The sequence below is a fragment of the Bombus vancouverensis genome, chromosome 2, assembly GCF_051014615.1.
Source record: "Bombus vancouverensis nearcticus chromosome 2, iyBomVanc1_principal, whole genome shotgun sequence".
Taxonomy (NCBI): domain Eukaryota; kingdom Metazoa; phylum Arthropoda; class Insecta; order Hymenoptera; family Apidae; genus Bombus; species Bombus vancouverensis.
The window spans coordinates 20,263,063-20,277,019 of NC_134912.1; the positions used below are offsets into that span (position 1 = coordinate 20,263,063).

Below are 13,957 nucleotides of genomic sequence, written 5' to 3' on the forward strand. Positions count from 1 at the left end.
AATTACAGACTTTTAGCGAAATTTTTATTCTAATTATGATTATCTCCATTAGTTGTATCTCCAAACTTGTATGAACATTTACAGGCTAATAATGCCATTTAAAATACGATATTTATAAAATTCTACTTAATTTGTCTCAGATTCTCGCGTAGAACACTGCAAAAGAATTAAAATACCAGTATATAACGAGAGAATTGGTAGAAAGAGAAAAAAGAGTTGGTTTCCTGGTTAATATTATTAAACGATGAACCACTGTTTGATCGGGTATACAATGTTTATTCCTCTATTTCTCTCAATTTCAAATAGCAGCGGTTAACTCTCGCTGAAATGGAGAGTACGCAATGTGCAACTGAGGTACCTTTTAATTCCATTTGTTATATACCGTAGTTAATCACTATGTTTCACTGCATTATTTTAACCGGAAACCTGAGTTTTCAGTTAATTCTCAAAACTCGTATACGACAGTGCGCTAAAATGTTTAAAATGTATCAAATGTATAAACAAATAGCAAAATGTTCAAAAGGAAGTCTCGACCTCAGAAAGTTCGTATAATTAATTCATCAAAATTTGATCGATTGAATATTTTAATGTATTGCAATTTACAAATTACATATACGTGATTTTCTATAAGATTCTGCCATTCGATTAACGTGATTAAGTTCATTAGCATAATGATCGCGCGTAGTTTACGTAAATAGCCAATTACCTAGTAATGGCTACCGCGATAGTAATTATCAAAAATATTTACTCCATCCTTTCCTTTGGTTCCTGTTTTCGATGTCTAATAACAACTTACCCTATAAGCCAAGAATACGTAATAACACGTCCAACAAGGAAAACTTATATACAGGAGGATTTGCGCTTTGTTTGGGTAAACACTGGTTGGGTCGTGGCAGTAGACTAAGCTTCTGCTTACATATTTTGTCTTTTCGTATACTTTATATGGATAAGGCGACGTTTGCAATATGGCTGCAAACAACTTATGCTTCGAGCCACTCTAAGACTACTAGATCAACGAATCAAACAAACAAAATCCATGACTTTGTCATACAGTTATTAAAATTTCAAAAATATGACAGCTTAGATTCACACGATATTTTAATATATTTTATTTTATCTTTTTAATACACCTTGTTTCAAATTTTGTATTCACATTATTTACTAAAATTTTCATTGTTAGATAGAATCCTAGATCGTAATGTATCAGCTGCATCATCTTAACCGACACGGCCTTTATTATATTTTATATATAGTTACGACCGTTCGCGGAGAGACGCGATCGCGAGGAAACGCGTCAGCGAGAGTAAATCATCGCTAGGATTTTGATAGTCGACACCACGAATCACTCGTTTCCCTGTTTCGATTAGGATAACAGAGGTATTTTAAATGATTGTAACACTGAATTAACAGGCATATTTACATATTACAATATTAACATATTTCAAATTATAATTCGGCTCGACTTTATAGTATTTCTCGATGTATTCGTTTGACTAAGCGACCTTAATTTTATTTCTCTGAACCTCTCGATACATTCCGTTCGACTCCTCGTATGATACTGAGTGCCCTTCAATTTTGTCTTGAGTGTAAAACAAAAAATAACTCGAAAATATCGCTCCATCATCAAAACGTTACACGCAATCGTATTAAGCAAGAAAGAGGAAAACCTTGGAAATTATACACCGCGTGACAAAATATATGCACAGAGTCTGTGTAGACAATATTAATTTTATAAATAACGTTGAATTACGTTTTGTTGGTGAGAAGTCCCCCGAAATAAGAACGTCTTCGATAATACACCATCTTTATCTTATAAATGTAAATTATACTTCGCCTATAGTTTTTTCAAATTTGTGCACATTATAATCTGTATTATTATATTATTACTGTGATCATCGTTAAGTGAAAAATTCATCTCGATGGTATTAATGAAAAAAATAAGTTACTCTAAAAGTACTAAATACACCGATCGTACTTCGACTTTGGTCCCTCAACCTGATTAATGCGAGAAAAAAACACATCGCCAGATTCGAACCGTGACAAAACCAAACGAATGCAATAAGAAGCACAAAAGTTGCAGAAACGGTGGCTCGTATTTAAAGATTCTTCCACGCGACGCGAAATTTAGAACGCGACTTTCTAGAGCCACTATTAAAAAATTTACTTACCAGTCTGAAGGGTCGATCTAAATGAAATGACGGTTGAAAAACGTCCAAATTAAAAGATCGCTCGCGGAGTTAATAACGCGTTCCTGAGAAAAATTAACGAGGATCATTAGAAGGTATAATAAACTTAAGCTATCTTTGAATCATGGCACCGCAAGGAACAATTATATTCATTCTTCGCGAGATACATTTAGATTGCATTGTGCCTGGCTGGACGATCGCTGGAAAGTAGGAAAAAATATAGACGAAGAAAATGTGGCGAAACGCCTCGTAATTCGATACGTACGACGAATAATGAAACCCCGTTGCGGAAAAACGAGCCCGTGTTAAATTTGGATTTAAATCCATACCTTCTGTCGATATTTTTGCGAAATTAATAGTCGTAAAATTGTAATTTCTCTCTGACTAACCTGAACTCGAACTGAAATATCGCGATATAAACCCTTAAGGAATTTAAACGTTCGAAAAAATTTCATTTCGCCTGCTTTCATCGAGATAATTCGAATTTGCATTTAAATTGCAAAAGAGAGGAACGACCGGCAAAAATATCATACTCGAAGAAGGATTATTCGAAAGTACAAAGAAAAGAGGTAAAGATATACGAATGCGAAACCGGCAGAGATTAAACGATACATATATTTCCTTTGAAAATAAGAAAAACAGCGTACGTAACGTTCGAGCGTTCGATCTTACTACGTACAACTAACCAGAAAGATGTTTCAACCTTTACTCAAGGTAAATTGTTATTAAGAAAGTTCGTGACTTGTCAATGTAAAGTGACAGCTCCCTGGAATGTTACCTTTCGAGCCGGAGTAGAGGAAAGTTAAAGATATATCGTCGATAACAATGGCGTTGAGAAACTCGTCGGTCGTTTCTTTTCTTCTTTCTGTTTCCTTTTTTCATCTTGCTGGGAGAAGCTACAGTTCGCCGAGAACTATTTCAACTTCTTGAAATTAAATTAGGATATCTTTGAAGCGCGGCATCGGCATGCAAACTTCGAGAAGGTCGGATAGCAAAGCAGGCGAGGAGGTTCTGAACGAATGTGAAAGATAATTTTGTTTTTAACGGGACGAGGAGCAAGGGGAATAGAAAAAAGCGAGAAAGAAACGAGAAAGGGACAATAAAGGGATGTATATATATATATATATCGATAGTAGCAATTACGCGTTCGAGAAGTTTGAAAATACACGTTTTCCTCCGCCGAAACGAAATTGAAATTCACCAGATCCAGATAGCTTCCTCTTCTCGCATTTCACGGTAAATTAAACGATCATTTAAATTCCCTCTCTCGTTTATACTTTTCATCGGTTCAATTCGGATTTATTCATTTCGTTCCATATCTCGGACTGGAATTGTTATTACAATTATTCTCCATGTCCAGGTCAAATACTCTTAAAATTCAATGTTTGTCGTGTTTCAAGCTTTTAATGCGTTATATTTTTGGATCGGAGAAGTAAAAATGAAACTTAGTTCGTACTGCGCACCAGTATCCTGATAAACTTCGTAGAACTCGCTTTACTATGACATTTCGTATTCTTTGTTCAACTATTTTTATTCTGTATCGTCTATTTGCAAGTCTTATTTGGAATAACCACTAAGGAGATAGTAAATACATTTATTATCTGTTAGCTAAAACGAATAAATCTTTCATAGGGTCGTTCGAAAAATTTGATAAAGAAGATTTGGAAAGACGTTTGATCACATGTATAAGACGAACGCATATGGTAATTGTTGCTAATTGACACAAATAGATATTCGGGAGAATAAACTTCTCTCTCGCCTAACAAACGAAACAGTGAAATTAGATGGGCAAAATACCTAAGGAACAAGCGAACAACGAATTGGAATAAAATTTTATTCCCAATCCTGTCGAGTAACTGAATGTCAAATGAAATCGATAATTTCATCGTTTACGAATCATTCGCGTTATCAAATTATTTAACGCTAACAACGCCGTCTAACGAATGAATAGGTCGACTTCCATCCAAATATCTTCCAATCTACCTAAAGAAGGAAACATCACGTTCTTCGGCTACGTTCTCATCTAGGTACACTCAAGTTTCAGCAACGAATTGTCTAAAAGCGAAATGGCACCAGATTTCGAAGGATGGGGTTAACGCGGAACAAGCCCACCGGGAGGTAAAAGCGCAAACCATGGGGTGGTAAAAACGGCGAGAACGTCCAGAGCAGAGCGACGCGGCATTTCTTACAATTTACATCAAAGCTCGGTAAGTAAGATTAATGAACGGTTGTCGTAACGAGGCGGAGTGCCGAGTTCCGTCTGAGACGGCAAAAACAGTATGGTCGTATGCTCGCGCCTGAAAACGGAGGATTACGCGCAGAAATTATTACTTATTGGATATTCGGCCGGTAATTATCACCGTGGAAAGAAATTGAAATGGAAAAAACAACGGCGTTTCATAAATTGTAAGTTCGATTAAAGGAACGAATGACCAAACGAGATAACAATTTAAACGGGCGAAAGGTCGTTGATCTTACGATTTATCGGGCCATGCTCTGTGTTCAAAAATGGATTCATCGAGCTAATGAATGCAGCTGTTCGTACTTAAAATGGACGGTTCTTTCTTCGAGGGGATTGGTGAACTGCTTAATTGTGAGTGATTTAAAAGTTCCGCCCAGATCGCTCATGTTTGACGAATAGCTTAATAATTCGAATTTTTTAACGACGATAGACGTTTTATCACACGAACACGTATAATTCGATCCACGTTTTAATGTTATTATGTTCTTAAAGTAGAAGGATTTTGCTCAAACTTATTTATTTTAAGTCGAATGGAACAGATAAAGATTGCATGAGAATCGGGGCATCGTATATTAAGCATTCGTATCGAACGTACGTACAGACGTTTCTTGGAATTATCTTGCGCATTTTGTAAAATATTCAAGATATTATGCTCGTATATATACGTGTATAGGACTGAAATACATACACATAGGGTAAATAATGTAGTCATACGATATCGCGTATTAATTTTATGCAAAGTGAACTATTTTCCTATACTTGAGGAGAAAAGCTAGTTAATATACATATCTGAAGCCTTGAGAGTAAAAGTAGTTTAACCCCAATACTCAAGAAGCTGAGTAATTCGCTATCTAAAATAGATGCGACCACAAAATATTCATTGCACGACTGATTCCGTTAAGTTATCTGGCACTGATTCGAGCAACACGAATCCCTCCATTCTCATACTACCAGACCAATACAGTTTATTGGAATAAATTAATGCTATAAACTCATGATCAATTTAGAAAAAAATGTAGCTTAGTTCACTTTTCCTCTTCGTGCTTTACACATCCGACTGTCACATCGAATTTCCATCAAATTTCTATCGCAACTATCAGTTACTACGTATTTTTGTGCATTTACGGAAAGTTTAGTTACAAGAACGCATAGAGTATACATAGTACGCAAAAATACGTAAAATATCCAAAGTAATATAGATTAGTCGTTAGAATATTTAGGTCGTGAAACGTTAGTACGTGTATCTTTGCTCGGGTTCCACTTTCTTCACTGTGCTCGTAAAAGGGCGATCTTGCATAAACATCCTCGTAGCTATTGGGTTGACAACTAAGTGATTGCGGATTTTTCCATTACCACCTGATGACAAAATCCGCAATCACTTAGTTGCCAACCCAATAGTACATTTCGCGATTAAATTACTTCGAGCTTGCGTAAATATTTATTTTATTCTCAAATGCAGTCCAAATGATCAATCTTTATGGTATTGCTGTGTCTAACTATGGCGAGAGGTTTGAATGGTTAAAAAACGTCGACGAAATAGCAGAGTAATAAATGGAGAAAGCGAAGAACTCGATGGAAGAGTGCGATCAACGTAAATCGTTAGCCACTTAATTTCTTGGCAAGTATGCATAATGCTGCATAAGCAGCCGTGGAAAAGGAGATTCGTTCCGAATCGACGGATTTAAAAGGTGGCAATTACGCGGATAAGGAAAAGTATCGTCACTGAAAGGACGGGCTAAACCAAAGGGAAATGGAAAAGCGGACGAATGGATCCCGTGGATTCCGAGACAACCGCTTTATCCAAGCATCCAGCTGTCAATCGATCGACTCAACGATGGCTTTACTTTTCGTTCCAAAAGTTTTTCCAAACGCTATCCTCCTTCCTGGGTATTTGCTGGCTTGGAACGTTCCACGAATAGAATCACGAGACTTTTGCGATGGATCGTACAGCTTTGAATTTTACGATTCGATAAAAAATTAAGATCGATACACGGCGAAAAAGAACAGATTTCGATGATCGCTTTTGTATACAAATAATATCCATATACATTTCTCTCGCAAGAAATAATTCGAAACGGTAATCCAAGTACCAAAGCAAAAGTATCGGTTTCTTCAAAATTAAAATTCACCGTTAAACCGCGTTTACTTTAACGCTCAACGAACAGTTAATCGATTATTCCTGTAAAACTGTGGACGAAGAAAAAGGCCGATACAACGATCCAAGCATTCGGCGCTATTGTAACGTTCGCTAACAGTCGAATACGTTTGAGTAATTCGACGAACGATGTCACTGATTTCGAACAATAAACGTTTGTTCGCAAACGTTTCGTATTCTTCCTCTTACTCTTTCACCCCCTTCCGCGCGTCCGCCCCTTTTTTAATACAAATATTCATTCGAGATTCATTACCTAAAAGCCCGAGGGTTGACACACTGACCTGTTTCAACGGTCATTTAAACAGAGCAGCCATTTACCTCGCCGTTTACGAGTTATGCACCTTCGCTTCTCTCGATATACCGCGTATTTTACACGGCTCGCGCCGCTATCTCGATATTTGTTTCTCTTATTTCCATCGAGGGGGAAAAAACGCGCATTCGCTCGACGTCGAGAGCGCCGCGATCGATTGCAATACGAGCTGGTTTTTCCCCTCATTTCAAACAGGCCCGTGTTGCCCCGCGAAAGGTTCAAGTTTAATTACGTAGCCGTCCGGCGTCGAAATTCATTTCACCGAACAGGCCGCTGTTGCTTTCGTTGGATAACGTTCTCACGGCGGAGGTCTCGATTTGAAAAACCGGTCGCATCCGATGTCTGATAAAAATGTTACGAGTTTTGCGAAAGCGAAACTAAGGATGTGACCGTGTTAAACTATTTTTAACGCGCTGTGTTCTTTCAATGATCTTTTGCTCGATCGGTTCATTGACACTTAAACGAGACGCGACAACGTAATTACGATGGTCGTAATATCGATTTCATGATAGTGCCAACGAGTATATTCGTAAGAAGTGTCTACAACCGTATACATCCACAAATCTGTGTACGTATTCAGTTTCACATTATCGTTATTAATTGAAATTAACTTTTCGATGTTAGGTTCTCAGCGCAGTTGTCGACCCATCCGCTTATCAATCACAGTCTATCGCTACCACAGTCTGATGTTAAAAATCTCTTAAAAATACTCTTCTTTCAATCTATGTCCTCGTATTCCCGAAAAACAAGGCAGAAGACACAATCCCTAAAAAGAACAAAAAGAAAGCTTCAACTTCAGAAGAACGCTTTAATATACGGGATGACGGGAGTCAGGTAAGTCAAACGACCCCCTCCAAGTGCCCGAAGTCGAGCGACGAACTAGCCGTTACATCGCTTACCATACATAAGTCCGCAATCCTCTTACACCGACGATAAAAAGATTTCCGCGGTAAGTTCGCGGGATCGTGCTCGTAAGCACTTTATATTTTCACGTTTAAGGATCGATATAAACGACCAAAGGGGGAAAGTTAGAGAGGATGAGAAACGCTCGGAAGCGATCAACCAGCCAGCATACGCTATAGTTGGCTGACGCTTCGGGGCCCGAGGGAGTAAATTAGTTTAGTTTATAATTTCCACACACCGCCTAGTCGCTCATGAGAATAAATGGGCCGCTGTTTCAACGTCAGATTGGCGTCGTCCCGACCGTTAGCGACGCTCGACGTCGCTGACGTACATACGTACGTATCTGCACACCTGGTAAGTTCTATGGTTCTATGAAATTATGGCTGTATTACGGTCTCTGGCACGCTATCTTATTTGGTTACTCGCAACCTGAACGCAAGAACAAACAGAATAGAACGTAGGAAATGAGAGGATCACTTTTGTTATTCTTTTAATACGGATTTTCACTGGCTGACGTCTGTGAATGTTTCGCTGGAGTGTCCTTTGCTGGATTTGACGTTTCAACAACGACGAATTTGTAATACGACAATGCGACAGTTACTAATAGACAAAGCAAGGAATCGTTATCGTTGAATGATGGATTTTTAAGAAAATGATAAAGGTAGAAGCCCAGTTTCATCTGTTAAGTATCGCCACCGATACTCGTACGATATCTTTAAATTTCGTACGCATAGAAATCTGCAATCTAATTATTACATTCGGTAGAGAGCATGTGCAATAAATTAGGGAACTTTCTTATACTAAATTCAACTTCGTTTCCCTTCATTCAACTTAACTACGAGTAAGCAAAACGCAATTATAACGAAGCAGGTGGACGAAAAGTAATTATCACTGGATCAGGACTATCGTTTTGTATGGAGCAATTGTTGTTACATAAAATTACACTCACCCATGGTAAGCGAGAAACGACAATAAGAAGAAGATGCAAGCGAGTACGTCTGCTCGTCCTACGATGCCAGTCACCTGAAACAAGAAGAAAATGTCATGAAAATCTGATATACGAACGTCTCTGTAAACTGTATCGCGCAAACAAATTATTTTATATCGGAAATATTAAAAACGCAGAACCAAACTACCCGAATGATCGGTTCCACGCGGAAACATTAATACCAAAGTGGTAAATCTGTAGATTCTCGACACGAGCACCGAGAAGCGAAATCGAAGGACACAATGGACGTTCGAGCCAGTGCGAAGATCTTGCAGGGTAGGCGGTGGACTGAAATTGGATTTGGCTGTGTAAAACGAAAAGGCCACGACGCGCCAGAAAGCCAACGAGGAGATCCCTTTCACGGGACAAACGACGAGGAACACGGCCATGTGATCCAAAGGGCCAGGGACGAATTGAAAGAGAAGAGAGCCTGGCCAAGTTATTGACAGTTCGCCACCAGTGAATAACCGTGCTTCCCGAAGATCGTCTTGAGCTACCGGCTCGGATGGTGCCAAGATTCTCGAGGATCACCTCGATCCATAGATTCGTATGTGCCACTGGGTGGCCTCAGCATCTTCCGTTTTTCGTTTTATCCTTCTTTGTTCCGCACCAACGCTCCCTTTTCCTTTCATTCTCCTTCATTCAGCGGGTTGCATCCTAGAAATTTACGGACATCGTCCATTACCACGAATCGATCAACTATACCCAACGAATTAATTCTGAGATTCTCGCGCCGCTGTTACGGGCACTCGAAATGAGAAACCGAAGGTCCCTTTTGTAGGATTTTTTACTACAATTAGTTTATTTACAATAGATTAAACAGATGTTGGTTAAACGGGAAACGTTGGTTATTTAACGTGAACTAAATACAATGACGTACTATAATTAAGACAACTAAATAGTTGATTTGCAATTCTCGTCACTACGCTTCCAACGTTCTCTCTCACGAGGACCACACTCTCTCGACAACGATAGCAACACTATCTTCCTGACTTCTCGATTCACACACTCTGGCTTCTCAACTAACACTGATTGTTAATTCGTCTTTCTCCCTTAGCATCCCTTTGTCTTTTGTCTTAGCCCCACCACGCACGTGTTCCGCAATCGCACGTGGCCAGGGTCACGCAGGCCCCTTCCACGTAACTATTCGATCGAAGGACCGACGATACATTGATGGGCCTGTCGGCACTTAGCCTTTCTCGCGACATTGTTTATGGTTCTTCCGATATCTCTTAAGCCTTTCGTCCACGATACTACACTTTTAATTCGTAGCTTTCGAACGAGAGTTCGTTAAACGAGATCGTTTCGAAGAAGTTCGAATCGAGGTCCGGCAGAATTGATCTTCCGATCTACGACACGGTCCCTGCACGCGCGCATGCAGCTACCGTCATCCAGTGTAACAACTATTCCGCGTTAATTTGCGACACCGCACCGTCTGCAGAAACTCGCGTCTCTATTGTTGGTTCGGTAGACGAATTTTCAATTTCGGTTAATCGATAGTTGTAATCAACTTTGTTACTTTCGCGATAACCTGCTTACGTTTGCGGTAACGCTGTTCCATTTGCCGCTATCGCCGAATGCCAACTTGTCGCGAACGTTGTGAATTGTTTGATGGAAAAATAGACGAACGGCGGGAACACGCAACGAACGAGTGTGGAATATATTTTGGAAATTTACGGTTAATTGTGCGAAACAAGTCGCAAATATGTCTCTTAAATGACGTTATTGCTCAGAATATATGCAACTTTTATACAACTATTATAACATCGAACTGTACTTACGATATATAGTCAGAGTTATTTGTTATTAATTGCGTACAATTACTTGATTATCCTTTCATCAAAATTTCCAGTGTGTACGATTAAACGAGGTGAAAGAACGAAATTATAATTTGTAATTGTTGGAATACAACGATATTAATCTTATACAGACACCTACACAGGCATTTGAACAGGACACTTGCACAGGTCGTACTCACTACTGAATAGAGAGTGGGATTCAAAATCTTTTAAGGGACCATGGGTTACTACGTACAGTTAGTCTGACAGTAACTGGCCAACTGCCAACAATCCATAACACTTACTTACATTTTAAATACATTTGGTTCTGTAATTTTGTTTAATAAATATCACCTAATATTATTTCAACATAAACATTGTGTCTTCCACAGATTATTAATCTTAACTTTAAGATTACATTCTAACAGTAATTAATTACTCCGATGATTCCAGAATAGTGCCAATTAAAGAAAAGAAAAAAAAGGTTCCACAATCTTTAACCTTTTTTGTAGCTTTTTTATTTCTCTAACAAGTGCTAGCATCTACTTTTAACAATTTAAGATACAGTAATATTAATTTAGAAATAAAAGATTACATATTTTACGCGAGTTATGAAAATGTTGCTATTTGTATTCTCATGTACGTGTGTAATATCGCCGACGATTCTTGCAGCGGAGAATAAATTTTAATAGTGCATAGAACAAAGATGAATTCTCTACTAAACAGAAATACAAATGTTCAACTGTAATTGAGTCTCCCAGAATATAAGTTAAATAAAAAGATACAAAAATAACTCTGTTATAATCCTTTGCAATACTAATAATTAAAATGTAATATTTATAAAATTTTCTAGAATTCAAACCTTTTGTGCATCTTCAATAATACGATAAATAGTCGCTGTATATAGAGTGGTTGGTAACTGGTGGTACAAGCGGAAAGGGGGTGATTCTAGACGAAAAAAGAAGTCGAAAATATACAATAAAAATTTTCCGTTCGAGGCTTTGTTTTCGAGAAATTCGAATTTGAATTTTCGCTCGGTACACGTGCGGTACGTTATAACGGATCTCACTGTATATCGTTGTCTCGATGGAAAAAAGTTAAAAAAAAAGAAAAAAAGAAAAAATTAAAAAAAATAATTTTTATTCTATATTTTCGACTTTTTTTCGCGTAGAATCACCCCCTTTCCGCTTGTACCACCAGTTACCAATCACCCTGTATATATAATAAACGACCATATCTTTTTTTGTCAGACAACGCTTTTTACAGAATTAAAAACATTCAAATATAGGAAAACAGGTCCGAGTTCGAAAATCAGATAGGAAGTCTCCTAGGGAAAAATGTTATTTCACTTTTCCAATTTAATCTCGTTTGTAGGATGGAACTTTCCACGCATATTGCATCGTCAATCGCGAAACATTTAATTTCGTTAAATTTTGGTCCGGCGATTGGTGAAATTAGGTGAACGTCGAGCATCGAAACGTTACATCTTTCTATTCAGCTATATTAATTTCTCATTGACGCGCGGCACACCATGATTAACAATGTACAGATACGCATATTCTCTGCGTTCGAAAAATGATTAACGTTTGTCTGGGAAATTTCGAAGTTTCCCCCGTATCATTAAATTCTCATTATTATTAACTGTCCTGTACGGCAATAAATTACGTCACCGTTAATGAAGCGCCGTTGCATACGCCGATCCGCTAATTTCATACATTTTATGGATGGTTCAAGGATGCACGAAAGCAAAACCGATACAGTTGCTCGCGTTATTATTAAATTTCGACTATAATTGCGACCGTGATGGACATTGATGAATATGACTTTCAACGTGGCCGGCTACATCAGAAAGCAATAAATCAATCCCTTTCCCTTCGGATGATGAAAAGAAATGAAAAGAATACAGGAAAGATATCGAGCTCTTCTCCCAAGGGAGAACGATTTAATGAAACATTAATTGCATTCGGCATGGTTACTTATTAGAAATGTGCTTCGATTGTCGTCAAAGCTACTGTTACTCGAAATGTACGTTTCTACATAGGCAACATCGAGAATTTGTTCGAAAGTTAATTTATGAAATTCAGCTTACGTCGGATTGTTTCAGATCACTTTGGTTATGTAGCGGCATATGAGTCAAAGAATAATTCAAATCATATTGTTGTTTTGCCACGGAGTATCAAGACCGTTAGGTTGCAAGTAATGTAAGAACAAATAAACTCCGGGCAAAACAATGTCGCCACTACATACAACCGTCAAACGTAGACGAATTCGCTCCCCCGACCAGTACAAACAAACGGGCGCGATCGCAAGGAAGTGAGTTACAGTCAGCTGTCGATCAGTTATCAATCAGTTATCAACGAATTATCAGCGATCTAATTAACGAGTCAATAGCGATCCTATTCTACGACTTGTACACTGTCTTAGCGAATCGGTTAGTACGAGCGTCTTTGCGAGCATTATCTGTATACTAATTTATCATTTTAAATATATTCGACGGTTTCAACAACGAGCAGTCTCGTCCATTAAACCTTTGGGGGTAATTGTCCCAGACAGATGAAAAGAGAATTCGCGTTTCGTCCCGGGACTACCGGTGGACTCGTCAGTAAGGCTATGGCCGGTAATCCCTGCCTTAGACGTAGAGGGAGTCTCGCTAGGTGCGGTATTTGTATCGTGACACCGTATATTCGACCGATAGCGAGACAGACAGACTCGTTGTCGTCGTAGTAGCCCTCTGGTGTTGGCGGTTGGCACCCGGATCGCCCGGGAGGTGTTACGATCGCGTTGATGCCTCGACCTGTCGACGTCCTGTTGGTACCGATCAGCCACAAACCTCACCGAACAACCGCCCTCTACGCATAAACCTCTACAGTTATTTTATATGTTTTTGCACGTTAAGTATATGCATTTTGTAGACTTTTGGAATCCTAAACTTCCCAAAAAGGCATAAATATCTACAGTTTGATAGTTATACGTTTAAGCGATATTTGGAAACGAAGCATAAAATGTATATATGAGAGAATCTTATATTTCAGGGAGATCTGCGAAAGGAGCGTAAGACCTACATTCGAGACAAACAAGTAAAATTATCTTAATAAAATTTGATTATGTTCTCTCGTATGATCCATTATACCGTTTGCATATTGCGATAAACTAGTTGGCTCAATTTTATTGCTATCAGCGAGCACCGTTCTAATCTCGGATCTTTTGCGGCAATACAATATTATCTAAGTGACACGACGTATCGCGTTTTACGAGTTATAATAGCAATTCAGGGCGTGAGATTCATCGCAGGTAAATGGGCCAAAACGAAATCGGTATAAGATAAACAACAAGTTGACATTTTCCGAGGGCCCTGTCCTTCGTCCTCTTATCTACCCTATCCGCTTAGTGGAAGG

At 38.6% G+C, this 13,957-nt stretch overlaps 1 protein-coding gene across 7 annotated transcripts in view; it reads right to left on the reverse strand.

Moving 5' to 3' along the window:
- LOC117157886 (protein O-mannosyl-transferase TMTC1) overlaps positions 1-13,957 on the reverse strand; it is a 278,211-nt gene that overhangs the window by 118,297 nt on the left and 145,957 nt on the right. For all 7 annotated transcript variants that reach the window (XM_076625790.1, XM_076625788.1, XM_076625789.1 and 4 more), the window contains exon 3: positions 8,746-8,819. In XM_076625790.1, coding sequence (XP_076481905.1) covers positions 8,746-8,819 — 74 coding nt within the window. The remainder of the gene's footprint in view (positions 1-8,745; positions 8,820-13,957) is intronic.